The 26038-nt window shown below is 47.6% G+C and overlaps 1 protein-coding gene across 5 annotated transcripts in view; it reads left to right on the top strand.

The window, feature by feature from the left end:
- The first annotated feature begins 1862 nt into the window (after positions 1–1862).
- The window catches only part of GALNT15 (polypeptide N-acetylgalactosaminyltransferase 15), a 48523-nt gene continuing 24347 nt past the window's right edge, over positions 1863–26038 (top strand). The window contains exons 1-3 of one of the 5 annotated variants that reach the window (XM_025448917.3): positions 3051–3082; positions 4114–4213; positions 22535–22701. Coding sequence is in view for 2 of the 5 variants with exons in the window: in XM_025448915.3 (XP_025304700.1) it covers positions 2553–3082; positions 22535–22701 (697 nt within the window). In the remaining 3 variants the exon portion in view is untranslated. Of the gene's footprint in view, positions 3083–4113; positions 4214–22534; positions 22702–26038 lie in introns of all 5 variants that reach the window. The other 4 variants (XM_035704908.2, XR_003137392.3, XM_025448915.3 and 1 more) reach the window with 4 other exon arrangements.

The raw sequence follows: 26038 nt of genomic DNA, 5'->3' as shown, positions 1-26038 counted from the left end.
CCCCCACTCACCCCCTGGTTACTGGGCTGCCTTGCAGTTCTGCAGTCATTATAAGAAACACACCTCACAGTGATGGTTAGTCACCCTGAATCAGCTCTTCCAGCCAGCAGCCCAGGGACTCTGAGCATGCTGCATTCCCTTCTCTCTCCCATCATCATCCCCGCCTCGGATCTCACGGATTCAGACACCATCCCTGTGCTGCTTTACCATCGGCAGGCCAGGGCTCCCCTCTGACCTCCAGCTAGTGCATATCCTGCTGCCCACCCTTCATCTCCCCTCCGCTCTCTGTAAGACATTTCAAACTTGACATGGCCCAAAGAGCCGCTGCCAGACATCCCCTTCTACCTATCCCTCCTTCCCTATCTTGGTCGATGGCAACTCTGTCCTTCCAATTACCAGACCAAAAACTTGAAATCATCCTTGACTCTTCTTTCTTTTACAACAGATATCAATTCATTAGCAGGTTCTATAGGATCATCCTTGAAATATGCCTGCTGGGGGATCCCTGGGTGGCTCAGTGGTTTAGCGCCTGCCTTTGGCCCGGGGCGTGATACTGGAGTTCTGGGATCTAGTCCCACATTGGGTTCCCTGCCTGGAGCCTGCTTCTTTCTCTGCCTGTGTCTCTGCTTCTCTCTCTCTCTCTCTCTCTCTCATTCTCTCTCTCTCATAAATAAATAAATAAATAAATAAATAAATAAATAAATAAATAAATAAAATCTTTAAAAAAAATATATGCCTGCTGACTGCTCCTCACCACCTCCAAGGAGGCCACTTTGGTCCACATCTTCACCATGTCTTGCTCCAACAGTGTCTGAGTTGGTCTCCCTGCTTCTGCCATTTGCTCCCCCAGTCTGATCCCGAAACAGCAGCCAGAGTGATACCATTCAAATCTAAGTCGATTGTGTCTGTCCTCTGCTCACAACCCTCCAAGGGTTCCCATCTCACTCAGAGGAAAGAGGAAAAGCCAAAATCCCTACAATACCCTCCTCCGAGGTTCTACATGATCCCTCCTCACCACTTACCCCCACCCCCACCCCATACCTCTCTCATCCTGTTCTTCATCACACTCTGCCCTCCTCACTCCATTCCTGCCACTTAGGTTCTCTGTTGCTCCTGGAAAGGCCGGCATATGCTCGCTGCAGGACTCTTGCATTTGCTATCCCCTCTGCCCCAAGTGCTCATCCCCATATCGCTGCCTGGTCCTCCTCCTTACACAGATGCTAACTCTTCTGTGAAACCTTTCCTCGCTACGCAGTGTCCCTCGTCAACTCCCATCACATGCTCCCCAGCTCTCCCCTGCTTCACTTTTCTCCTTAGCCCTTATCAAACCACCTGGCCCACTGCATTTTTAAATTAATTATCTGCCTGTCTCTCTAGCTAGAATGTCAACTCCTTGAGGCCCAAATTTTGGTGTTCTACTCATTGTTGGATTTCCAGCCCCAGCACAGTTTTGGCACATAGTAGGTGCTCATTAATATTTGTTGGTTGAATGAAGGAGGTTTCACAACTGAAGGAACATGCCCCTTCTCTCCTGATGGTTCCCCTTACTGGCCATGTACAGGAGGCATTAGAAGCTCTTGGGGGCAGGAGGGGCTTATAGGAGCATCTCCCCCCAGCTTCCCTGATTTTCAGAAGGATGAGGACCACGGTCCTCAAGAAGGAGGGAGACTTCAGCCTAACTTTCCAGATCACTTGTGGGAGGCTGAGGGTGCAAATAAACAGTTAGCTGTTTACATCTAGATAGATACAGATACAGCCCTTCTGAAATCAGGAAGGAATACTCTTTCCTGCCCCTGTGGGTGGGGAGAGAAGTCTTCCTATGAACGAGATTCAAATCTGAACTCCTGGGATGTTCCTGTTTGGGTTTGGTCTTGGCAGTGACGGTGTTTATTTTGCCCCGGAGCTGTGTTCCGTGGGATTGTGCAAAGCCTGGGAACAGTGAGGGCATTAGGACCAGGAGCGAGGCGCACGCTTGGCTCCGATGTGTCTGGCAGAGGGCTCTCAGCTGAGCGCAGAGCTATGTGTGAAAGGAGATCAGGCGCTGCCTGCCGGCTTCACATCTGTTGATCTGACCTGACTTGAAGCGTCCAAAGGAGGACGACTGTCAGCTCTGCTGGACCGAGGACCCACCAGCTCCCTCCAAGACATCGCATAGCAACCTGACCAATCATGCGAGGGGGGGAGATGAAACACGTGGGACTAGACACCTGAGCAGAATGGAATAATTTTTTTCCCCAAGGAGATAAAAGGGGTAAAAGGGGCAAAACAATTCCATGTGAAGACCCTGTGAATGGGCTTTCAGGAGGCAATTAACAGGAGTCCACTCAGAGAGGAGCCAGGGTGGGACCTGGGTCCCGTGGCTTTCTGATTGTAAGTGGAAGTCACTCTTACACAGATGTCAGATGGGGGGGAAAGGAGCAGGTTAAGTGACCAGCAAAAAACTTCCAGGTGGAACTAGGAAGCCAGGTTCTCCTGCAAGCCTGAAGGAACCTGGAGCGGGAGGAGGCAGCGAACTCGAATATGACCTGTTGCATTTGGCAAGTTCCAGCAACATGCTCCTAAGGAAGCGATGCAGGCATGGATCGTGCAGACTGCAGTTCCTGCTGCTCTTGCTGATGCTGGGGTGCGCGCTGCTGATGGTGGCCATGCTGCACCCTCCGCCGCACGCCCCGCACCCTGCGGCCACAGCCCGGGCCGCCCAGCGCAGCCCGGATGCTGGGTATCGCCTGGACTTCGGGGAATCCCAGGAATGGGTGCTGGAGGCCGAGGACGAGGGCCAAGAGTATGGCCCCCTGGAGGGCCTGCCCCCCTTTATCTCGCTGCGGGAGGATCAGCTCCTGGTGGCAGTGGCCTCGCCCAGGGCCAGAAGGAACAAGACCCAGGGCAGGAGAGGTGGGACCTACCGGCTCATCAAACAGCCGAGCAGAAGGCAGGATGAAGAGGCTCCAGGGAAGGACTGGGCAGCCGAGGAGGAGGAGGATGGGGAGGTAGCTGAAGATGAGCTGACCCCGCTCAGCCTGGAGGAGGCGCTCAGTGCCCGCATCCCCCTGCAGAGGGCGCTGCCCGAGGTACGGCATCCACTGTAAGTAAGGCCCTGGCTTCCCTTCCCCAGATCCCCAGGCCCGTTATCTGCGGAGGACTCAGGGATGCCAACTTTCTCCACTCTGCCTCCACCGTCCTTAGGGCAGCAATTCCCAACGTGTGGTCCCTGGACTAGTGGCAGAAGCATCACCTGGGGACTTGTTAGAAATGCAGAGTCTCAGACCACATTCCAGAACCACTGAGTGAGAAAGTCTGGGTTAGTCCAGTGATTTAACCAGGTGCGAAAAGGAGGGCCCCTTACTTGCTCTTGGCTTCCCCATCCTGGTTCTAATCCTGTCTCAGGATTATCAGGTCAAACAGCCTTATCCATACAACACATAGTGAGCCTGGGTAGACATTCTCCAACCTACCTTCTAGCTCCAACACGCTGCCTCTGATACTTTTGATATTATGATTGTTGTTATTGTTTGCTTTCATTTTGGGCCAAAAGAGCAATTGAAACTAACATTTATGTGACTCCTACCATGTGCCTAGTTTTAATCTAAGAGCTGTTCATATATTAGTCCTTACAACTCTGTAAGATGAGTGTGAGTATCACCATCAGGCTTATTTTATAGGTATGAAAACAAGGCACAGAGAAGTCAAGTAAGTTGTCCAGTCACACAGCTAGCAGCTACCAACGCAGGGTTTTGAATCCAAGAAGTTCCAGTCTCCTTGGACTGCCACTCCATGCTGCCCTCCTTAGTCTACTAGAGTAAGAGCACAGTCCCAGTGCCCAGGGGTTAGAATGCTGTGCAGATGCAGCCTAGCCTGGGAGTGTGGTCCCACCACAGAAGGCAAGCTGGGAAGTGTGACAATATGCAGGCCGGACCCAGGGAGATGCAGAGCTTGCCTTGTACATCCCCTGTCCTCCCCCACCATCACCATGGCTGGCTGCAGAGGAGGGCTCTGGTCCAGCATCCAGGGCCAAGGCAGCTGGTTAGTTCGGGGAAGTCCCATCTCTATAAGCCACTGCTCTTCCTAGAGCCCAGAGAGTTTCCCTGCGATCAAACACATGTTTTGAACTTCTAGGTGAATGGATCCATGTAGAGCTGCAGTCAAGAGCAAAACCATGTACTCCTCTGATCCCTGGTGTTCCTGTTGGTCTCACTGTTGGGCACTCACCCTCAGGGTAATGCAAATGCAGGTCTGCCCCTGAGAGTGGCTCCTTAGATTGTATTACGGGTGTGGGGGGGTGCTCACTCATTTTACCCATCCCAACCCTGCTGCTCCAACTTCAGGTCTTGGCTAAAAAGCTCTTTTTGGGGTTCCTGGGGGAGCTTAGTCAGTTAAGCATCTGTCTTTGGCTCAGGTCATTTTCTCAGAGTCCTGGGATCAAGCCCCACACTGGGCTCTTTTCAGGAAATTTCCAGGCCCAGCCAGGTCCACGCCAGTGCAATTTTGTGCTCTCAGAAGTTTTAAATATACTACAACCAAAGCTAAATGGTTACTAATGTTTGTTCAATGCTCAGGTCTCTTCCATGCAGATGGTAAAGACATGATGGCTTAATGAAGAATATATTGTTTTCAGATTCTTTGGATACATTTTTTCTTTGGCTTAGAATAAGAATGAATGTCTTCCTTTTGCCAGTAATCATAAACAATAACAACAATCATTGCTGGCAATGAAACATCAAACAGGAGGGTCTCTGGCTATCTACAGGTGTGTGTTTGTGTGTGTGTCTGCCTTATGCAACTGTGCTGTGCATATGCATATCTGTGTGTGCATTGTATGTGTGTGTTTGTACATGTGTATGTTGTGTATGCATTGTGTTGTGTGTGCATTAGAGTTATGTGTTGTGTGCAGTACATGTATGTAGTACATTATGTGGTGCCTGTGTGCCTAGTGACTGCATGTGTTGTGGTGTGATGTGCATAGGTATGAGTTATATGGTGTGTAGTCACATATGCTTGTGTGTTGTGGATGTGTTCATGTTCTCACATGTATGTGCACGTTAATGTATGAAGTGGCACATGTGGTACTTGTATGACCATGCATGTTTTACACATGGTGTGATATGCATTGTGCATGTGTGTGTTGTAATTGGGGTTTTGTTTTGTTTGTGTTTCTGTGGTATACTAGTGCATGATACTGTGTTGTGACTGTGTTACGTGTGCATGATGTGCTTGTATGAGTGTGGGTTACATGTGTTGCACATGTGTGGTAAAAACTTATTATTTGAGTTGTATATGTGTATGTGTGCTATGTATGCTATCCATGCAGTGTGAAGTGCATGAGTGTTTGTGTGCATGTGGTACAAGTATGGGTGAATTTTGCAGCATGTGTGTTGTGTGCCTGTAGGTAGTATATGTGCGTATTGTGTATGCTGTGCATGTGGTGGTGTGAGTTTACACATGTGGTATTTTACATGTTTGTGGGTACATGTGTGCACACGCATTTGGTGTGTGTTGCATGTGTGCATTGAGTGTGTTGTGTGTATATTATAAATGTGTTGGGCAAGTTGTGCACATGTGTGTACAAGTGTGTTACAGTTTATGCCTGTGGTGTGAAGTGCAGGGGTGTGTGTTGTGCACGTGTGGTGTGAATGTGGGTACATTTTGTGTCATGTGTACAATATGCACTGATATGTGTGTATGTGTGTGCACCGCTTCAGTGGTTGCCTCTTCAAGCCAGGGTAACCAACTTGTCTCAGTTTGTCTGGGACTTTCCTGGCTGAGAAACCCCTCAGTCCCAGGCAAACAGGGACAGTTGGCCTCCCTGTGCCCAGCCTGCCCTGGTCATCACAGGCCGGCTGTCGGCTCTGTGTAGAGGTATGTGGCACCCTCTGCTGGCCCCAGCCACTCCATGCAGCCTGTGCGGCTGGGGCCTGGGCCCCCAGCCTCTTGGCTCCCCTCTGCAGTCCAGGTGCCGGTGTCTCCCCTTGGGGCCCCTCTCAGGACACACAAGGGGTTATCTGCAAAAGTGAGGCAATAACCCCCTACTCTCCCTCCAGGTTGACGCGACTTTGCTTCCCTCACCACTTTAAAACTAGGCCCAAATACAGCTCATAAAAGAACAGCTATGTGTGAAGAATACAGCTGTATGCACTGCTTTCCCACTAGGGCTAGGAGAATTCTGGAAATCCCAGTACCTCTGTCTTCAGCTGTAGTGTGCCAAGCACCTCCCATCCCAGGGTGTCCTACCTAACCAAGCCTGTCCTAACCCAGACAAGTCCTGTTGGCCCCAATTCATGCATCAAAATCTCCAAACCAACTCTGGCCTTTGCTTATCACCCCCACCCGTACCCCCCAGGCCATAGGTTTTCTCTAAGGACCTCTAGGAAGGTCATTTTGAAAAGAGGCATGCAAGGAAATCAGTAATGATGGAAAACCAAAATAGAAAAAAAAAATCAGTGCAAACAATCAAAAGGCAGGCCCTGGAAATAAAGGCCAAATTATAGTGAACATTCATCTGAGCACTTACTATGTGCTAGGGCCCCTGCTAAGTGGTTTTCATTCATTTAATCTTCATAATGAACCCATAAGCTAGATCCTATTATCGTTCCCATTTTATGGATATGAAAACTGAGGCACAGAAAGGTGAAGGGACTGAGGCCAGGTTACCTGACCAGGTGTGTCTGGCACCAAAGTCATGTTCTTAACTACCTGGGTAGGTCACTTGGGCTGAAAGCATTTCAAGTTTTTTCAAGTTTTTCAAGTTTTTCCACCTACAAATTTAGGGAGAACTCCCATGGGTCCACAGGAAGACACGGAGGAGGACATTTGTCACAGTGTCCTTGGGCATACTAAGGAGTGGGAAGCCACGGGAGCACGTCATCAGAGGGCGCTAGGGGAGCTGGGTGCAGCCCCAGAGGTACTTTGTGGGAGGTAGAGGCCACAGACTGGGCGCACAACAGTGATCGAGGGAGGCCTTTAAGCACCACGCGGAGTGTAGCAAGATGCAGAAAAGAGGTCCGTAGCATGACATCCCTGGGAAAAGTGAGCTCCATGCACACTAACCAGTGCATTCTTTATAAGAACACATGAAGCCCCATAGACTGGCCATGCTATGGGGAGGGCAGGATCCTGGGGACACGGGTGGGACCAGAAGTGAATGAATACATAGATGAAATAAAGAGCCCCAGTCTGAAGATTAGGGTTGACTCAGTCCCTCAAAGCTGCCGTCCACGAGGGGGTTGGGGAAGAATGGGTCTTGCCCCACTCAGCCCTGTGTGGCATGACGGCTTTCAAGGCTCTTCTAGGCCTAGCTTTCCTTTGATCGTCCTGGCATCCAGCATGGGGCCACTGATTGCCAGGATCAGAGGCTTCTGACTGAGCCTGGTCCAGGCAGTGGCCCTCGAACCTGAGTTCACATGGGATCACCTAGAGGGCTTACAAAAATGCAGATTCCTGGGCTCCCCCCCTACAGTGCCTGACTCAGTAGGTCAAGGGTAAGGCCCAGGAATTTGGTTTCTACAAATTTCCTGGGTGATGCTCATGCTGCTGATCTGAGGACACCCTCTATACCTAACAGGCTAGACAGAGCTGCACTTCTTGAATTTTAAAATATGTGTAAACCCCCCTCCCCGCCCCCACTCCGGGGATCTTGTTAAAATGCACAGTCTAATGTAGTAGGCCAGGGGTTCAGCCCCAGATGCTACACTTGCATCAAGCTCCCAGCTGGTACTGGTGCTGCTCGTCCACAGACCACATTTTTGAGCAGCAAGGGGCTATATCACTGGTTCACCCAAGTATGTACTTGTCAGATTCCCCAGTACTGCTTTTTTTAAAATGTAGATTTCAAGCGTCTTTGCTGGAGACTCTCCATAGTTCGGAGTTGGAGGGCAGTGATCTGATTTTTAAAAGTTAGTTTGGGGAACTGCTGATATAGACAGCGAGTGAAGAGGGAGTAGAGTTCTGGAAGATTCCATGGAGGAGGTAGTCCTGGGATTGGAAAATAGAAAAGAGAGGCAGAGAAGAACACAGTCCCCTTTCACGACCCAGAGTTTTGTACTTAAATATAAATGTCAGCTCCATACCTGGCTTTGCACTACCTACTTGCGTCAATTTATAACTCGTGTTCTATTTTGGTCCATGTTTCCCTGGTTTATATCCCCACAACTGTGACTAACTCATATACCCAAAGAACAGCGGACCTGGGGCTGAATCCCAGCCCCAGCTCTTACTGGGGGACCCTGGGGGACCACTCAATTTCTGTATGCCTCAGTTTCCTCTAAAATGTAGCTAAAATAACAGCCTTGAGTGGGGTTGAATGAGATAGAATGTGTGATGACTTCCCCTCTCTGTATTCAAGTCCAAACAGAGGTTGTCCTTATCATATTCTTGAGCATAGGGCCTAGGAGTGAAATGAGAAATGGAGAAAAGTCAGAGTAGGCAGCTGTGGACATCACGTCACTGTCCTATCTCTGATCAAAGAGTTATTTTCTACCCCCACGGGCTGTGAAATCATCACAAACTCTGTGGCACATTGGAATTACCTGATAAGTGTTAAAAACTACTCATACTGGGGCCCTACTCCCAGAGATTCCTATTTAGCTGGCCCTGGGAGGGCCTGGGCCTCCCCAGGTGGTTGTGATGCACAGCCAGGGCTGAGAACTGGGGCTTCGAGGCACCAGGTGGGCAGTGGCATTTCACAGCAGGTGGAGAGACACAGGAAGGGTTTCTCTCCTTTGTTCCCTCCCTCCTGTCCAGAGGCCACTTTGGCAGCAGATTTGTTGTCAACATAGGGCGCCTGGGTGGCTCAGTGGCTGAGCATCTGCCTTTGGCTCAGGTTGGGATCCTGGGATCCTGGGATCCTGGGATCAAGTCCTGCATTGGGCTCCCTGCAGGGAGCCTACTTCTCCTTCTGCCTATGTCTCTGCCTCTCTGTGTCTCTCATGAATAAATAGTCTTTAAAAATACAAAAAGATTTGTTGTCAAGGAGAGGGTTGTGTCTAGTGTACCTTCCTGTCTGGTCAGTTCCCGGCAGGCAGGGAGCCACCCCAGGCTGACTCCCTACCCCTTTGTTGGCTCTGACACCTGGGCTGCAAAAGGCAGAGAAGACAGCTGGCAGGCAGGCATCAATAAATCTGAGCAAGTGGCCACGGCCCTGGGACAGGGGCAGGGAGGGGAGGGCAAGAAGCAGCAGGCTGGGGCAGACAGCTAGTGCTGGGACTCAGCTTATCCACCCTCCCAACCAGGAAGGGAGGGAAGACAACCCAGTGTGGACAGTCGGAGTGCTGGCTCCGAGCCCTGGCCAGCCGAGTCACAAAGCGAATACACACGTTCCAAGCTTTCACTCCTCAAGCCTAGCGCTGCCATGGCTGGGAGAGCTGCCCCCCACCCCGCACGCCTCCTGGATCTCCACCCTGGATCTGTCACCCCTCAGTGGGCTTGTGGTATAGACAAGCTGACTATAACTCTCTGAGATCAAATGTACTCCTGGTAGTCAATGCAGCAGAGTCTTTGTGCTTCAGGTGAGGCTTGGGGATCAGATCAGAGGTGGTTAACTCCCGTCTTATCTTTTTTAATCCTTAGGAAAACTGGTAATTCCACTGAAAGTCTAGTCCTCAGACCTGCAGCATCAAAAATGCAGAACTTCAGGCCCCACTCAAACCTACTAAATAGATGAAAATCTCTATTTTTTAACAAGATCCTTAGCTGATTTACATTCATGTCAGAGTTTCAGGAACTCTGATGAGGCCAATGGTTCACAGCCCTGCCTGCACATTAGAATCAACTGGAGAGTTTTATAAATCATCACGCCTATCTAGGCTCCACCTCAGATCAACCAATTAAATACAATTCACTGGGAATCTCCTAAGTGACTCGAATGTGCAGCTTCCCTTTGGGGTACAAAGGAGCAGAGACACGGTGAGTGAGGTGTAGGGACAATCTGTGGAGGAGGGCAGGGGGCTGCGGGAGGAGGAAAAGAAAGAGGCTCCCAAGCCATATTACCTCTCGGCCTGGGCCTTCCCAACACCCTCCAGGGGCTGCTGTCCCCAGAGCCTGCTCATGTTGCCCTCACAGCCACTTACCTGCCAATGTCTTGCCACTAGAAACCACTGCCTTCTACCTAAGCTCTGGTCCAGAGGTCAGCAGCATCTAGATCCTGAAGTGCAGAATCGCAGGCCCCACCGGACCTCCTAGATCCAAATCTTCATTGGCAGAGATGCCCCAGGGCGGGCAGGTGGATCAGGTATATGTTAACATCCAAGAGGCACTGGGCAGCCTTTTGGCTTCTGCTGCCTCATCTTCATTGGCAGAGATGCCCCAGGGCGGGCAGGTGGATCAGGTATATGTTAACATCCGAGAGGCACTGGGCAGCCTTTTGGCTTCTGCTGCCTCATCTTTGGATTCCTGCCCGTTCTATGACCTGCTACCAACTGCTGACCCTCTCTCTATGTCTGAATATCAAACTCCTTGATATAGAGGAGCAAGAAAGTTCACCTGGTCACCATTTGGGGGAGGCTATGCCTTTAGGGGGACTACTGTCCCAGGGTGTCTCAGAGGCTGTGGTCAGGGTTCAGGCCAGTGACTCCCTGGCAGTGCCCATCTTTACTCCAGGGCTGGGGAGCCAGGATCAGAGCAAAGCCACAGCTGCTTGGAGTCCCTGAGAAGAAGGTTGTGAGGCTTCTGAGGACCCCATGAAGAGAAGGGGACTGTGCGGTCCTTGTGTGACTTCTCTCCAACTCTGGGGAATGATAGGCTGGCAGCGTTAGCCTCAGCTATAGGCTCCAGCCCGTCCCATCCTTCTCTCTCATTTGTAGGAATGTTGTCCATCCCTCAAAGGATCATCCTCAGGCTGTGTCCCAGCCCTTCTATCTCCAGGCCTGGCCTAGAATTAGTATTCCTGAGATGAGCCCTACCAATTACAGACAAAATACACTGAGCCCTGGGATTTTCACAGAATGTGACTGACTCTATGTATTACCCTCCTGTTTATACAACCAGTCTGTATACTCCTTGTGAGCAAGACCAATGTCTACCTTCATTCATTGAACAAATATTTATTTAGCAACTATGAAAGGTGAGAAGGTGAGCAAGACCCAGCCCCAAACCCAAGGAGCTTGGGGTGCATGTGGGATGCAGATAAGCAACCAGGTTGTTACATTGGTGGGCTCAAGGCAGCAGTATGGAAACTCATCTGAGTTGGGGACCCCTGCCTATTTGGTGGAGGCTGGAGGTCAGTAACCCCCAAACAGAAAACCCAGCAGAAACCTTTCTGCCCTAGCCAGGTGAGGAAATTGGAGGGTGGGGGGCAGTGTTTGTGCCAAAGCCAGGCCATCTGGTGCAAAGCTGTGACTCATCCTTTTCAGAATCATCACCCAAATGCGTTTTCTGAGTTCACAGGGGATCCTGGAGCTGCATGCAGAGAGGGCAAACACAGACCTTGGACTCCTCTGATCTTGGACTGTGAAGCTATGAAGCTAACATTTATTCAGCCGCCCTCTTGGGCCAGGATGATCCCTTTAATCCAAGCAGCACCCCTGGGTAATAGAAACCTATCAGCATCCCTGTGTTGGCTAATTAGGATATGTAAATAGAGTCAGGATTCAAAGCTGAGTTGATTTGATTCCAAAGCCCTCGGTCTTCCTTCCCTGTTGCTGGCACTCAGAAGATGGACAAATGAGGTCAGGGTGAGCTTTTGGATGTATAACTGAGAGAGTAAGATATCCACCAGCGACATGGTTGAAAGACAAAGAAAGTAACCCCATTAGTAAATAATAAGAACATGCATTTCTTCATGGAACCTCTTCACAACTACCTGTCACATTTGGGTACCACCTTGCAATGTCCAAAAGCTATCCCTGTGCACCGCCTCACTGATTGCCCCAGCAAAACCATGGCAGAGACACAGCAGGGAGAATGTGCATCCCCACTTGACAAAGAATGTGAGATGTGGAGAGGCTAAATGACTTGCCCATGGCCCCTTGCAAGGCTCTCTCTTGCCCAGGGAGAGAGTTTGTTTACCTACCAACCTTATTCCCTCAAGGATTTAAAAATACATCATAAAAATAGAAAAATTGCTATGAATATAATGTTAATCAAGATAAGGGGAAATAAAATTGGAATATCTTCCCTTCAGTTCCTGGTATACCCAATCTCCTTTTCTCCTCCAGGCCTGAGCAGGGGCTGTGACATCTGCCAGTAAGGAACACTGTTCCCCACCCACACACCTTCCTTCAGCTGCATCCAGGCCACCCTTCAGGTGTTGGTTTTCACATCACTGCCCAAGTCCTGAGTGTCTCCTTGGCGCACTTGCTACAGCTGTTAGATAAGTATTTGGTTATCAGCTTAAGAGGCTATAAACTCCATGACATCAGAGACTATCTTAGTTTGGGTTCTTCCAAAGCAAACCCTGAGAGGAGAATTCGTTTTGGAAACGATGCCAGGGAGCCCTGTTTGGGGACTAGGACCATGGAGCAGAAAATAGAAGGCCATGAAAGGTCAGTTATTTCTGTGGGCAGCCAGGGCTCAGCCTGCTGGGAACCTGCGAGGCGCTACGAAACACACATCTCTATGTGTCCAACCTCCTCAGGGTCAGGGTTGCTGGGTATTAATACCTCTGCCCCCACCCCTTCTTTTAAGATTTTATTTATTTATTCATGAGAGACACACACAGAGAGAGGAAGAGACATAGGCAAAGGGAGAAGCAAGCACCCTGTGGGGAGCCTGATGTGAGACTTCATCCTAGGACCCCGGGATCACACCCTGAGCAAAACGCAGATACTCAACCACTGAGCCACCCAGGTGCCCACCTCAGCACTTTTAGTCACTGGTTGAGGGCAGCTCTCAGGAGAGGGTGGGAGGTCGATTCTCCAGCTCTTTAGGCCAACAAAGGAGAGAGCATCTCCAGTAGGCAGAGAAAGCCCTTAGGCAATTGGAAGGCAGGCTGCTGTACTGCTATGGCTCAAGGAGGTGTGGGCAGGGCACCATAGGTTCTGCTTCAAGGATCATACCTGCTTAATTCATCTTTCGCAGGTGTCAGGTTATCATTAAATATCTGTTAGATGACTGGATAGGAAGAGGGAAAGTCAAGATCGAAGAGAAAATGAGATCGAAGGTAGGCAATCCATGGAACCTTCTCAATGACAAAATATCCTATTCCTTACTCTGAGCTTCCTGGCAACCAAACTGAAGAAGAGTCAGACTGCCCAATCAGGTATCTGCTATGTAACTTAAAACAAGTCATTTAAGCTCTCTGGGCTCTAGTTTCCTCATCTCTAAAATGGGATTGTGTATTCATTATCTAGCACTACATACACACCACCTCAAAATTTAATGGCTTAAAAAAACAGATAAATTGAGCTTCATGAAAATAAAAACTTTTGTGCTTTAAGAAAGTGAAAGACAACCCAAGAATGAGAAAATATTTGCAAATCTAATAAGGAGTTTGTATCAGAATAGATCAAGAACCCTTCCAAACCAACCCAACCAAAAGACACCCAATTTAAAAATAGGCAAAGATTCGAATAGACATTGCTCCAAAGAATACATAGAAATAGCCAAAAAGCACATGCAAAGATGTTCAAACCATTAGCCAGTAAGGAAAAACACAAATCAAAAACCACAATGAGATTCCATTTTACCACCCACTGGCTAAAATAAAGACAATCAAAGATGCTGACAAGGATGTGAAGACACTGAAACCCTCACATGTTGCTGGTGGGATTGCAAAATGATACAGCTGCTTTGGAAAACAGTTTGGCAGCCCCTCAAAATGTTAAACAGTTACCACATAACTCAGCAATGCCAATCCTAGGTATACACCCATGAGAATTGAAAACATATTTCCTATGTTCTAAAAACTTGTTTTATAAGTTCATGAAAACATGTGCATGAATGTTCATAGCAGCATTACTCAAAACAACCCAAAACAGAAACATTAACTGTCCATCAACTGGCAATTAGATAAACAAAATGTGGCATACTCAAACAGTGGAATATTATTTGGCAGTAAAAAGGAGTGAAATACTAACACATGTGCTACATAGTGATGAACCTGGAGAACATTCTGCTGAGTAGAAGAAGCTACATATTGTGTGATTTCATTAATATGCATAAAGTGTCCAGAGTAGGAAACTCTATAGAGATAAAAAACAAATTAGTGTTTGCCTGGAGCTAGGGTGGTTGCCAGAGGGTTGGGGAGTAACTGCTAATGGGTAATGGGTTTCTTTTGGGGATGATGAAAATATTCTGAAATTAGATACTGGTAATGGATGCACAAGTTTGTGAATATACTGGAAACCACGGAATTGTATACTTTTCTAAGGGTGGATTTTGTGATATATGAATTCTATGCCCATAGAATTATTATTTCAAAATATTGGTGGCTTAAACCGATAACCATTTATCCACAAGTCTATAATTAGGACTGGACTTAGCTGGGCATTTCTTCTGCCACCCTCATCTGGGGTCCCTCCTGTGGCTGCTGTCATTCATCTGGAGGCCAGGTGGGCTTGAGGGATCCAAGACGGCCTCACTCATGTATCTAGCAGCTGACCCTGGTCCCCTCCTGGGGCACCTCAGCTTTTCTCCAAGTGGCCTCTCAACTTCTGTTAGAGTAGATAGGCTTCCTTACACTGCATTTTATGGCAGCAAGTGGAAGTTGCAAGGCCCCTTGGAATCTACCCTTGGACGTCCCAGAATATCGCTTCCAGTACATTCTATCTATCGGAAGTCACAAGATCAGCCAGGTTCAGGGAGTGATGAAATAGGTCGCCCCTCTTGATGAGAAAAGTGGCAGAGTCATGTTGCAAAGGAGCACGCATATGAGGGTGAATTATAGAATTATAGTGACCATCTCTGCACACATGAAAATACCTATTCCAAAGGGCACTTGGGAGGATTACATGTGATAGCGTATGTATTTAGCAAGCATTTGGTGTATAGGAACGCTCATTGGGTGATGGCTACAGTGAATATTAATAGGACATTACACCCTAATTTCCCCAATCCCCCGTGCCGAGAACAGATTGCAGACAGCAAAGCTGGAAATGTCTAGACATTGCATAGTGAGTGAACCCCTCCTTCATCATATGTGAAAACTAGGACCAGAGAAGTTATGGACCAGCTCAAAGTCCCTTACTTCCCTTACTCACAAGGGATTCAGAGGTCTGAGCATGGCATAGGTCTTCTTTCAGCGCACATGATACATGCCCTCTGACACCTAGTCTCACATTCTTCCTTCCAGACCAGTCTCCTGGCTCAGGCTGTACTGTAATCACAGTGCCAGCTCCCAGCAGGAGGGTCTTCAAGGGAAAAGATGCGCAGAAGGCAAAGTCTTGCCTGGGATGAAGGGACAGGAGTCCCTGGAGTTAGGGATAACTCAGATGTCACAAAATGACAGCCCGTGGCTTGTGTTCTGTCGCAGATATGTTGTTTGGCTGCAGTTTTACTTTTTTTTTTTTTTAAGATTTTATTTTTAAGTAATCTCTGTACTCAACATGGGGTTCGGATCCACAATCCTGAGATCTAGAGTCACATGGTCTAATGATTGACCCAGCCAGGCGCCCCTGGCCACAGGTTTTTTTTGGAAGTGTGACCAACATTTAAAAATTGAGAGATTTCCCATAAACAATTCAGGCTTATGGCTTTTTTCTGAAAATCAGAAAGATCTGGCAATGTTGAGCTGAATTTCCTCCTGGTAATACTGGCTGCTCTTGGGGAGGCCATGTGGTCTCTAGCTCACTGGAACCCCCGTGGGTCGGGTCACTGTACCCTGGCTGTCTGACAGTCTCTGTAGACATTTGAGTGTGTGCTCACTCTGTATCCAACAAAAGAGCACTTGCAAGGAGGAGTTGCGCTAAATGAACTTTAAATCCCCTTTTAAACAATCTTGGCTGGACTTTTAGAGGGTTTGTTTTGGGTTTTTTTTTTTGCTTGCTTTTTAGAGGCTTCCAATAGCTTCTTTGAATCACTACTTAACCTCTCTCCCTCGTTCTGGCCTACCTACACCTCTCACTCCCCACCCCTCAAAGCTCTAAAAATTGGTGGGAAGTGGGCAGGAAGAGCAGTTGTGAAGCAGATGGTAGGTTTGTAGTACCACCTGCCTTCTACTCCCATTCCCCACCTCCCTCCTTGTGCCTCTTTCTCCTTAGGGACCTCATGTCCCCATGGTGATATTAGGGGACCAGGGTCCCCAAACACAAGTGATGAGGGCCCCACATTTCCTTCTGTTCCTTCAGGATCTCCTCAACCTTACCCACTCATATCAAATAAGGGATGAGGGGATGCTTGCTATCACAAGCCTTAGTCTCTCAAGGAGAATTCTTCCTGTATTTTAACAAAACAAAATGGAAGCCACCAAGGCCACTTGGGTGTACAGCAGGACTTTGTTCCAAAGACTGCCTGAGCAATTGAGAACATCTCACTGCTAGGCTAGTGTTATACAGAGGATGGGTCCAGCAGGGGATCTATATGAGTTCTAGTCACTTGTCTGAGATCCTCTGTGGTAGACTGCACCCTCATGCTGCACAACTCCAAGAGGCACCATCACGTGGTCTTGTGGGGGCATGGCACCCCCTGGAGTTGGGCAATGCAACAGCCCCCATGATGAGAAGGAGAATTAAATGACAAAGCACATGGGAAAATCCTACAAATATCAGGGATCATTATTTTTAGAACACCTGACCAGACCAGTCTTCTATGATGAGAAGCAATACCAGAAACTAGCCAGCATACAACACTAACCTAAAAAAACTGCAACAGTTTCCATTTATTGAAAGTTTGGTATGAACAAAGCATCTCTTTGTTTATATAATCTTTACATAGCCCTCTAAAGTAACTTTACTTGTTATCCTCATTTTATGGATAAACAAACTGAGGCCTAGAGAGGCATCCTGGCACACAGAAGGCTTGCAAGAAAAAATAAAGACTAATATTTATTGAACTCTTACTATGAGTAAGGCACTGGGTTAAGTACTTTATATATATTAACTCATTTGACCCTTCTAACACCCCCACTTTACAGATAAGAAAATGGAGGTTAAGCATATTACATGCTCAAAAAGGACTTGTTAGAATCAAAAGGATTGCAAAAAAAAAAAAAAAGATTTAATTATTATAGATATAACTGGGTCTGTGGATCTGGAAATTGTTGAAAGGAAGGACAGGATGGTTATCAGAGAGCTTATGTCATTTGCCCAAGCCACATAAGAACAGATTCAAGGTTAAAACTTAATGCCAAAGCTTGATCTCTGTCCATGTGACATATAGAATTTTCCCAAGATGATAAACTGACAGGTTTTGAGCAAGGTGAATGGGGTTTAGCTAATTTCAGGGCATCAAGTGTCACACCCTCCTCCACTCTGTGCTACTACCTGGGTCTGTGGGCATGGAGGGGGCTCATCCTATCTGCCCATCCCCGCAAGACTCAGGGCTACCCACAGGCTGATGATTCCCATCCCTGGAATGATGACCATGGACCCCCTCCATAAGGCCATGCATACAGTGGGTCCGACTTCCTGCCACTGGTATCTGGAGGCTACACAGCCTACACTGTCTGCAGGCCCCTCCACCCAGTCACTCTATTCACCAGAAACAAAATAATCAATTCCTGGCTCCTCTGAAAAGTATCTAATGTGCCCTGAGACACAAGGCCTTGCCAAACTTCTGTTTCTAATAGTTAGCATTGCACTCTAGAACTTTGCCAAGAGTGCTGGGCCTTTTGGTAAACCACAGGATTCACTCAGAGCCCATGCTTGTCTTCTCCTGAAACTCTAGATTATTTCCACTGTTATTTCCGGCTCCCAGCAGTCCTGCGGTTGCCTGAAGAGGTGCCCCAGAGCTGTCTGTTTATGTCTTGGAGGCTGTGTGAGCTGCTTTCTGCAGAGCAGGTGACAGTTGTGTCTGAACTGTTATTGCCAGGGCACTCATCACCGCAGCTCGAGTTGGGGGGCATCTCCCTTAGCCTTGCAACAGCTCTCAGAAACCCACTTGGCTTTTCAACAAAAGCTGGCAGCTTAGTCAAGTTATCCCAGTCACACTCCTTTATCCCATTCATCTCTTCTCCATCTTCTCTAACTGTGAAGCAAGAGCACAGTTCTATCTCTCCACAAGACCTAGAAAATCCTCCAGCAAGACAGCTGGAGTGAGAGGAATTTTAACCAAATTCTCTTCGAAATCCCGGCTTCCCTGGCTTTTCCTCTTGCTTTCCCCTCGCCTACCTGTAGTGGGCCCCAAAGAGTCAAGAACACAGAATTTCCAGGCTGGAAGAGCTTCCATGATCATCTTCTTAGTGATGGTACAGCTTCTAACGATGGCAGCTTTGTGCTTTATGAAGGCCAATCCTCCCCACAGCAGCTCTGCGAAGTGGGTGCTGTTATTACCACCTGAGGAAACCAGGGCACCAAGACGCTAAGCAGCTCCCCAGGGTCATTTGCACAGCTAGGAAGTGGCGATGCCCCAGTATCCATGGCTTGAATCATCAGCTAGACTCCTGGTCCGTGGAGCATGTTCCCCAAGGCCAAAGAAGGGAAGTCAGTAGCCCTGGGCTCACCAGCTATTTAGCAGGACAGAAAGCTCTCCTGTCTCCTGACTTTGAGGAATGTGTGAGGAGTGTGGTCCCAAATAGCTAGAGTTTCAATAGGAATCCCTTTTACTGATGGAGCCCCTACTACAGGCCAGGCACTGTGCTAAGCTAAACATTTGTTCCTTACAAAAGCTTGGAAGCGGAGCATTCCCCTGGTGCAGATGTGGAAAAACAAGTCTTCCAAAAGTGGTTCAGGCAGCATCTAACGCTACACTGTAGGGTGGTTGCTTAAAGATTATTATGTTTTACAAAGATAATCATAAATACAGTATACATGCTAATTACATTTTTTTCCAAGAGAGCTATAAAAGAGCCACTGTCTATGGAGTGCCTATAATTATTCTTAGATTCTCACAACAGGCCCAAGGGGTAAATATAATCCAGTGTTCAGAGGAGGAAACTAAGGCTTGTAAATATTGAATATATTACCCCAGGGGTTAGGAAGCAGCAGGGTGAAGATTCAAATCTGAATATGAGTCTGAAGCCTAAGCTCTTTAACCACTTTCTTCAAGGACGCACACATGCATGCACTCACACGCACACCACACACTGGTGCTGTTTCTGGTGCTTGTGATCGGTGGATTGGAGGAGGGAAAAGACCCATCCCTCCAAAAGGCATGGCCCTGTTTGCCCTCCAGTGACAGACTCAGTCCCTATAAAACTGCAGCCGTGAGAATGCCACATGCAGGCCTCTCTGTCCCTAAGCATCTCTCCTATCTGAGCTGGAAAACAGCCAGCCCCCAAGCCATTGCCTTAGTAATGTTTTCGGTTTGATTTGCACCCACTGAATTCACCGAGGCATGATTTCTTTTCACAGCCACCAGAGGCCCCAGTCCTAGACCTCTGGATTTTCCTCCACTCCCAACCACAAAGGAAATAGAGAGGACACAAAGGAAATTTTGAACCTGTTTGTGAGCAGATCTAGAGCAATTCTGAGTGCAGAGTGGACATTCTTAAAGTCAGGTGGGGTGGAGGAGAGAGGCTTCACGAGGGCATGGAGGGGAGAAGAAGGTGACTGCAGGGAGGGGCTGCCGGGGTCACTCAGCAGAGCCAACAGCACATACCAGGGACTCAATTAATCTCCCAAAAACCTTACGGGGCGGGGGGGGGGGGGTCCATTTTGAACTTGTGATGTAAAAACAACTCTGAAAGCAGCCTGTGAATGTACACATAAAATTCATTATTTCAAGGGCACCTGAGTGGCTCTGTTGGTTAAGCGTCTGCCTTTGGCTCAGGTCATGGTCCCCGGAGTCAAGGAATCAAGCCCCCACATCTGGCTCCCTGCTTAGTGGTGAACCTCCTTCTCCCTCTGCCCTTTACTCTGCTTGTACTCTCTCTCTCTCACTCACTCTCTATCTTTCAAATAAACAATAAATAAAATCTTTTTAAAAAATTCATTATTTTGTTTGTCATAGGGATGCTTCTAAGGACACTGTCACCCAGTTGGGGACTTCTTTCCAAAGCTCATAGGAATTTCTCTTAAAAACTAGAGCTAGATGTAAAAGCTTCTGGAGTTCAAACAAAGTCTATTTGAGCTCATACTATTTGAACTGCGACAAATTCCTGATTCTGCTCATGGTGGAAGGTTATGTAATCTATCACCACTGGGCAAAGCTGGGTGAAGATAACACAGGAACTCTCTGTACTGTTTTTGCAACTACTTACAATTCTTAAACTATTTCAAAATAAAAATTATAAACTGTAAAAAAAAAAAAGGTACTAGAAAGAGAATCACTGGGCGGCCCTGGTGGCTCAGTAGTTTAGCGCCACCTTCAGCCCAGCGTGTGATCCTGGAGACCCGGAATCGAATCCCACGTCGGGCTCCCAGTGCATGGAGCCTGCTTCTCCCTCTGCCTGTGTCTCTGCCTCTCTTTCTCTTTCTCTTTCTCTCTCTGTGTGTCTCTCATGAATAAATAAATAAAATCTTTAAAAAAAAAGAAAGAGAATCACTTTCTCTAAAAAAGATTTGGCATATAGCTTCTCTGATGGTGACAATTCTGCTGCAGAATAAACTTCTATTTTCCTTTGGCTACTAGGAAGCTCAAATTTAAAATTCTTTCTGGAAGAAAGTTTCTGGAAACTCCAAGGCCCTTATGGCCTATATATTTATCTTCTTTCTCCAAATGTTGACTTTCTATTCTTTTTTTTAAAGATTTATTTATGTATTTGAGATAGAGAGAGAGCAGTGTGTGGGAAAGGGGCAGAGGGAGAAAGAGAAAATCTCAAGCAGACGCCCCTGCTCAGCACAAAGCCTGTTGTAGGACTCATTCTCAGGACCCTGAGATCATGATCTGAGCAGAAATCAAGAGTCAGATGTTTAGGGATCCCTGGGTGGCACAGCGGTTTAGTGCCTGCCTTTGGCCCAGAGTGCAATCCTGGGGACCCAGGATTGAATCCCACGTTGGGCTCCCGGTGCATGGAGCCTGCTTCTCCCTTTGCCTATGTCTCTGCCTCTCTCTCTCTGTGTGACTATCATAAATAAATAAAAATAAAAAGTCAGATGTTTAACTGACTGAAGACATCCAGGTGCCCCTTGCCTTCTATTCTTACTTCTATTTCCCTCCTCCTGACTTTTCATCCTTACTTTATATTATCATTATTTTATTGTACATATTCCTTGTGAGTGACCTCAAATCCTTTAGGGAAAGAAATAATGCATAAATATATAAACTAATAAAATAATTGACAGCTGGTTATGAGATATTCTTACATTTGGGTTTTTTTTTAATCTAGGATTTCTATTTTGTCATTACCTTAAAGTACTTACCTAATATCAGTCCCCACCAGCCCCCAGCATAGGATTTTTGCCTGGAATTACATGCAGGTGTCCTGCACATTGAGAGTTTCAGCCTTGGTTAGAACTGTAGCAGGCAGAGGGAACAGCACGGCATTTCCCTCAGGCTGGGCCAGCCTTAATCTGGTTGTCTGTCTGCAAGCAGGTCAACCATCACAAATTGCCTTTAGGTGTTGATAGCTGGAGGTCCTTAGGACAACCCCTACTCAATGCAAATACTCCTCAGGGAGGGACATTTAAAAGCTACCTAGAAAAAAGCACCTTTTGTGAACAATTGTGAACTACACACTGCTCCATGCATACTGTTGTTCTAATTTATTCCACCTGTGGTCTCACTCAGAACTCTCAGCAGATGAAATGCAAAGCAAATACAGAGCATCCTATTCATCTGCAAAGGAAGGAGGGAACCCAGGCAGGCTTAGGGCAGAGGTGGTACCTCACACTCCCACCTATCCACTCACAAACCAGCAGAGGGGAAAGGCCAGGGTAGTTTAAAGCTCTGCCACTTACTGATAGTGTGAGCTTTGATAAGTCTTGCCCACTCTCGGAGCCTCAGTTTCCTTATCCACAAAATGAGGTAAGGGCCAAAGACTTATTTTAGTGTAAACAAGCAGTAATATGTGTAAAGGGCCTTAGCATAGTATGTGGCATATTACTGGCACTCACAAATGTTCAATCCTTGCCTTTCTTCAAGAACAATAATACTTAATGTTTATTATGTACCAGGTGCTATGCTAGATTATATGGATACAAAAATAAAGAAAATAGTGTTCTTGCCCTTAAATAAATGACAATGTGTGTTCATGGGACACTTACTGTGTACTTTATCCTGTTTAAGCCTTAGGATAGCTCTACGAGGTTGATAATGTCATTCATTCCCATTTTACAGGTTAGAATGGTTGTTGGCTGGGAATGGTGGCCACACCTCTCAAATGTTATGAGTGAGGCATGGATAAAACATTGCTCTAGGGATTTGAGGATTGGAAGACAGTGGACAGCACTATTGTGAGGGTGTGATGGGTTCTCTTTACATGGAAATTTCAAGCAAACCCAGGGAGCTACTGAACTGGGGGAGAGCCATCTGACTAAAGCAGCCTCAGCCAGGGCTTACGGAGTGAGTTAGAGGATGTCCAATGCTCCTGTAGTCTTCTCTTCCCATGGCTCCCTGGTTCTCTTCCCTGCAGGTGTCTGCAGCAGCCCCCCTGGGACAGCCTGCCCACAGCCAGCATCATCCTCTGTTTCCACGACGAGGCCTGGTCCACCCTCCTGAGGACGGTGCACAGCATCCTTGACACGGTCCCCAGGGCCTTTCTGAAGGAGATCATCTTGGTGGACGACCTCAGCCAGCAAGGTGGCTATGGGCTCCTCCCGGCTCCTCGGGTGGGCCTAGACCCTGGGTTGGTGGGGGGTGGGGCTCCCATGCAGTGTGGGGTTTGGAGCCTGTATCGTCAAGGTTCCCTCCAGATGAGGATTCAGGTACAGGTAACTCATCAATGAAGAGCCCTGAGACAATGAGTAAGGAAGTGGGGGGAGAAGACATTGAAGGCAAAGCAGCCAGGCAAGGCAAGGTAGTCCTGGCAAGGATCTCAAGGGGGCCACTCCAGCCTGATCCCAGGGTTATCTCTCCCAATCCCAACCTCCATGCAGTCCAATGTGCTTCTCCTCAAGACACTCATGTATCACGGCAGGGTAGCCATTCCTAAGCGCTCACTGCCTCCTGGACACTGGGTGAAGCACTTGATGTGTGTTAGTCACTAAATAATTCCTGTTTAGCCTGATTTACTCATTTTCCAGACAAGGAAACTGAGGCCTACAGAAGAGAATTGACCAGGGCTGAGTCATGCCAAGGGCAGCAGAGTCAGGCCCAGAGTCCAGACTTGCAGAATCTGCTCAGATGTTTTCCACTGACAAGAGATTCACTACTAGGGACCAGCCCGTTGCATGGCTGAGTTGCTAAAAGAAGGTGGAGACAAAAGAAGGTCTGTGGTTCTCAAACTTGAATATACATCAGAATCACCTGTCAGGCTTATTAAAACACTGATTGCTAGGCCCTTCCCCAGAGTTTCCTGATCTGGCACTGAGTCCACAAATTTGCACTCTAACAAGATCTCAGCTGATGTGGATACTGCTGATCCATGGATGACACTTTGAGAACCACTGCTCTTCTTTGGCTGGGGCCCCAGGTCTATGTTTTTGGCTCAACCAAATGGCCTGTGGAGACCCCCTCTGGTCCTGTGGGGAGAACAGACTGCTCCAAGGGCAACTGAACATTTGCTGAGATCAAAAAAAGCACCTTTCTAGGGGGAATGACAGAAAACAGGATCAAGTGGCCACATACCTCTGTTGGTTCTTCCAAAGGTCCTCATGTTGAGAATTTGTCCAGCTGGCGCATGGCAGCAGGTCAAACTAGCCAGAGGCTCTGGAAATGTGTGAGGCCACTGAGGTACATATGGCTGTCTAGGCCATATGGCTGTTGGCCATTAGGCAAAATGGATGAGCAGTTCCTGGGCTGGTCTGGGTTGGCTGGTGGAAGTGTCCTAGGGCAGTGGGGACCTCCAATATTCTCAGGATATTCTTTTTTTTTTTAATACTCTCACTCTGTTTTTTAAAAAGATTTTATGTATTTATTTGGCAGAGAGAGAAAGCAAGAGCAGAGAGGAGGGGGAGAGGGAGAGGGAGAGAGAGAAGCAGACTCAACGCTGAATGGGAAGCTCAACTTGACGCTCAATCCCAGGACCCTGAGATTATGACTTGAGCCAAAGATAGATGCTTAACCGACTGAGCCACCCAGGTCTCCAGTCCTCAGCATCTTCTGCTTCCACTTAGCCCTACTTGGAGTGTGGTTTTTGGCCTCATAATCCAATGAGGGCACTCTACCTCTGGACATTACATCACCTTCCAAGCAGGAAAGAGTGAAATGCAGATAGGCAGAGGTCAGCCAAGTTTGTCCTTTTAGAAAAAATTAGTAAAACAATAGTTTTTCCAGAATGTTTTTACCTAATATATTTCCACCAGAGTTAGATTAAAAGGCTATTACTAACAGCAATGGGGTCTTGGTAGATTACTGTTTTTAGCTGTCCTGAGCAAAATCAAGTTTCAGTTAGTAAGGTAGAAGGGGAGAATGAATGTTGGATAAAACAACTAGCTGTGCTCAGTACAGTGGAGCCACTGAGGGGCTGGTTCTCACACAATCAAGTTCAGAAATTTTAATAGCTTTGCTAACAGAGGCCCTTCTCTAGGGAATGGACTTGGAACTAACAAGCTTGCCAGAAAAATAATTATAAAGTAATAAATTGGTACAATACTTTATCACCAAGAAATTCAACAGCCAATGACTGGGAATCCTTATGTCCACGGCTCAGGACAGTTTCTTCTGCAGAAAAGTCTTCCTGGGGAGCCATATACTGCTCAGAAGGCAGCTCTCCAGGGAGTCTGGTGCGGTCTTCAGGTCAGGCTGCCTGAGCCTTCCCCAGCTCCTTGGAGACCCAGCCACCAAAGTAGCAAGGCTACTACACATGTCCCTGTCAAGATTACCTCTGGGCTGGGGAACTAGAGACATTCTTGCTCTTTGGCATAGTTCTGTTCAACACACATGTACTAAGTGCCTACCATGGGCCAGCCCTGCACTAGGGATCAGAGCAGTGGAAATGCATGAGGTATAATCCCTGCCCTTGAGAAGCTCTTAATTCAGAGAATGAGGAGGACCCCATTTCCAAGACTTCATGGAGGGAGGACACTACTTCTTTGTGAATGCTTTCTGTCTTGACTGACTTGGTCATCTTGGTGTATTCGTGTGTGTGTGTGTGTGTGTGTGCATGCACACACAACTTTTCTTACCTTAAACATAAAACCTAATAAAAAAGCCTCTCTCTTCCTTTATCTCCTATAGAATCATTGTTCCTAAAAGAATGTCTAGACTCTTGTCTTGGTTTTTCATGTCCCACTTTCTTTTTGACCCACTGCATTGCCCATCCATCCCTACCACTGCAATGAGACCACTTTGGCCAGTCCTACCAATGACCTACGAGTGGCCACATTTAATGGATCCCTGGATTTGACCTCCTTGACCGCTGTCTTAAGTCAGATTTCTTAGAAGTGGAGCCTGAGATGGGATTCATGTGCTTGTGATTTTTAGGGGGGTGTTCTGTCAGGGGAGCCCTGTAGGAGAGTAGAGGAAGGAGAAGAGGCAGAGGAAGGAACTGAGCCAGGATGGGGTTTCATATGAAGTCTAGCCCCACCCTGATTCCACAGAGAGCTCGGTAGTGCAAACTGCATCTCAGAATCTGTCCTCCCTTGAAGCAAAGGAGTGGGCTTTGGTAACCCTGCACTAGGTTGGTCATTGACCCTGGGCACCTGGGGCCAGAGGTGGCATTCTGCATAACTCTCTGGCATTCACAGAAGAGGCAGTTTTATACCCAAAGGAATGTTTCCAGAGAAGGGTGCAGACTAGTTAGCAGCAAACCGATAGCTGCTGGGTACCTGCAAACCAAATCAAACCAGTAAAAGGAACTATGGGGCATTTGAGTAGGGCACCAACAGTATCTGCATAACCCCACTGCTGCAGTTAGAGAAAGCAGGCCATTTCTCTCCTCTCCTGGTTTGATCACACCATCTCTCCTGGTTTTTACTGGAGGGAATACCGACCACCCTAAATTACTGAAGCAACTGACATCTTAGCAACAACTACA

The sequence above is a fragment of the Canis lupus genome, chromosome 23 (genome assembly GCF_003254725.2).
Source record: "Canis lupus dingo isolate Sandy chromosome 23, ASM325472v2, whole genome shotgun sequence".
Classification (NCBI taxonomy): Eukaryota; Metazoa; Chordata; class Mammalia; order Carnivora; family Canidae; genus Canis; species Canis lupus.
The sequence above is the reverse complement of the archived record's forward strand: the minus strand, read 5'-3'. Positions and strand labels throughout refer to the sequence as shown.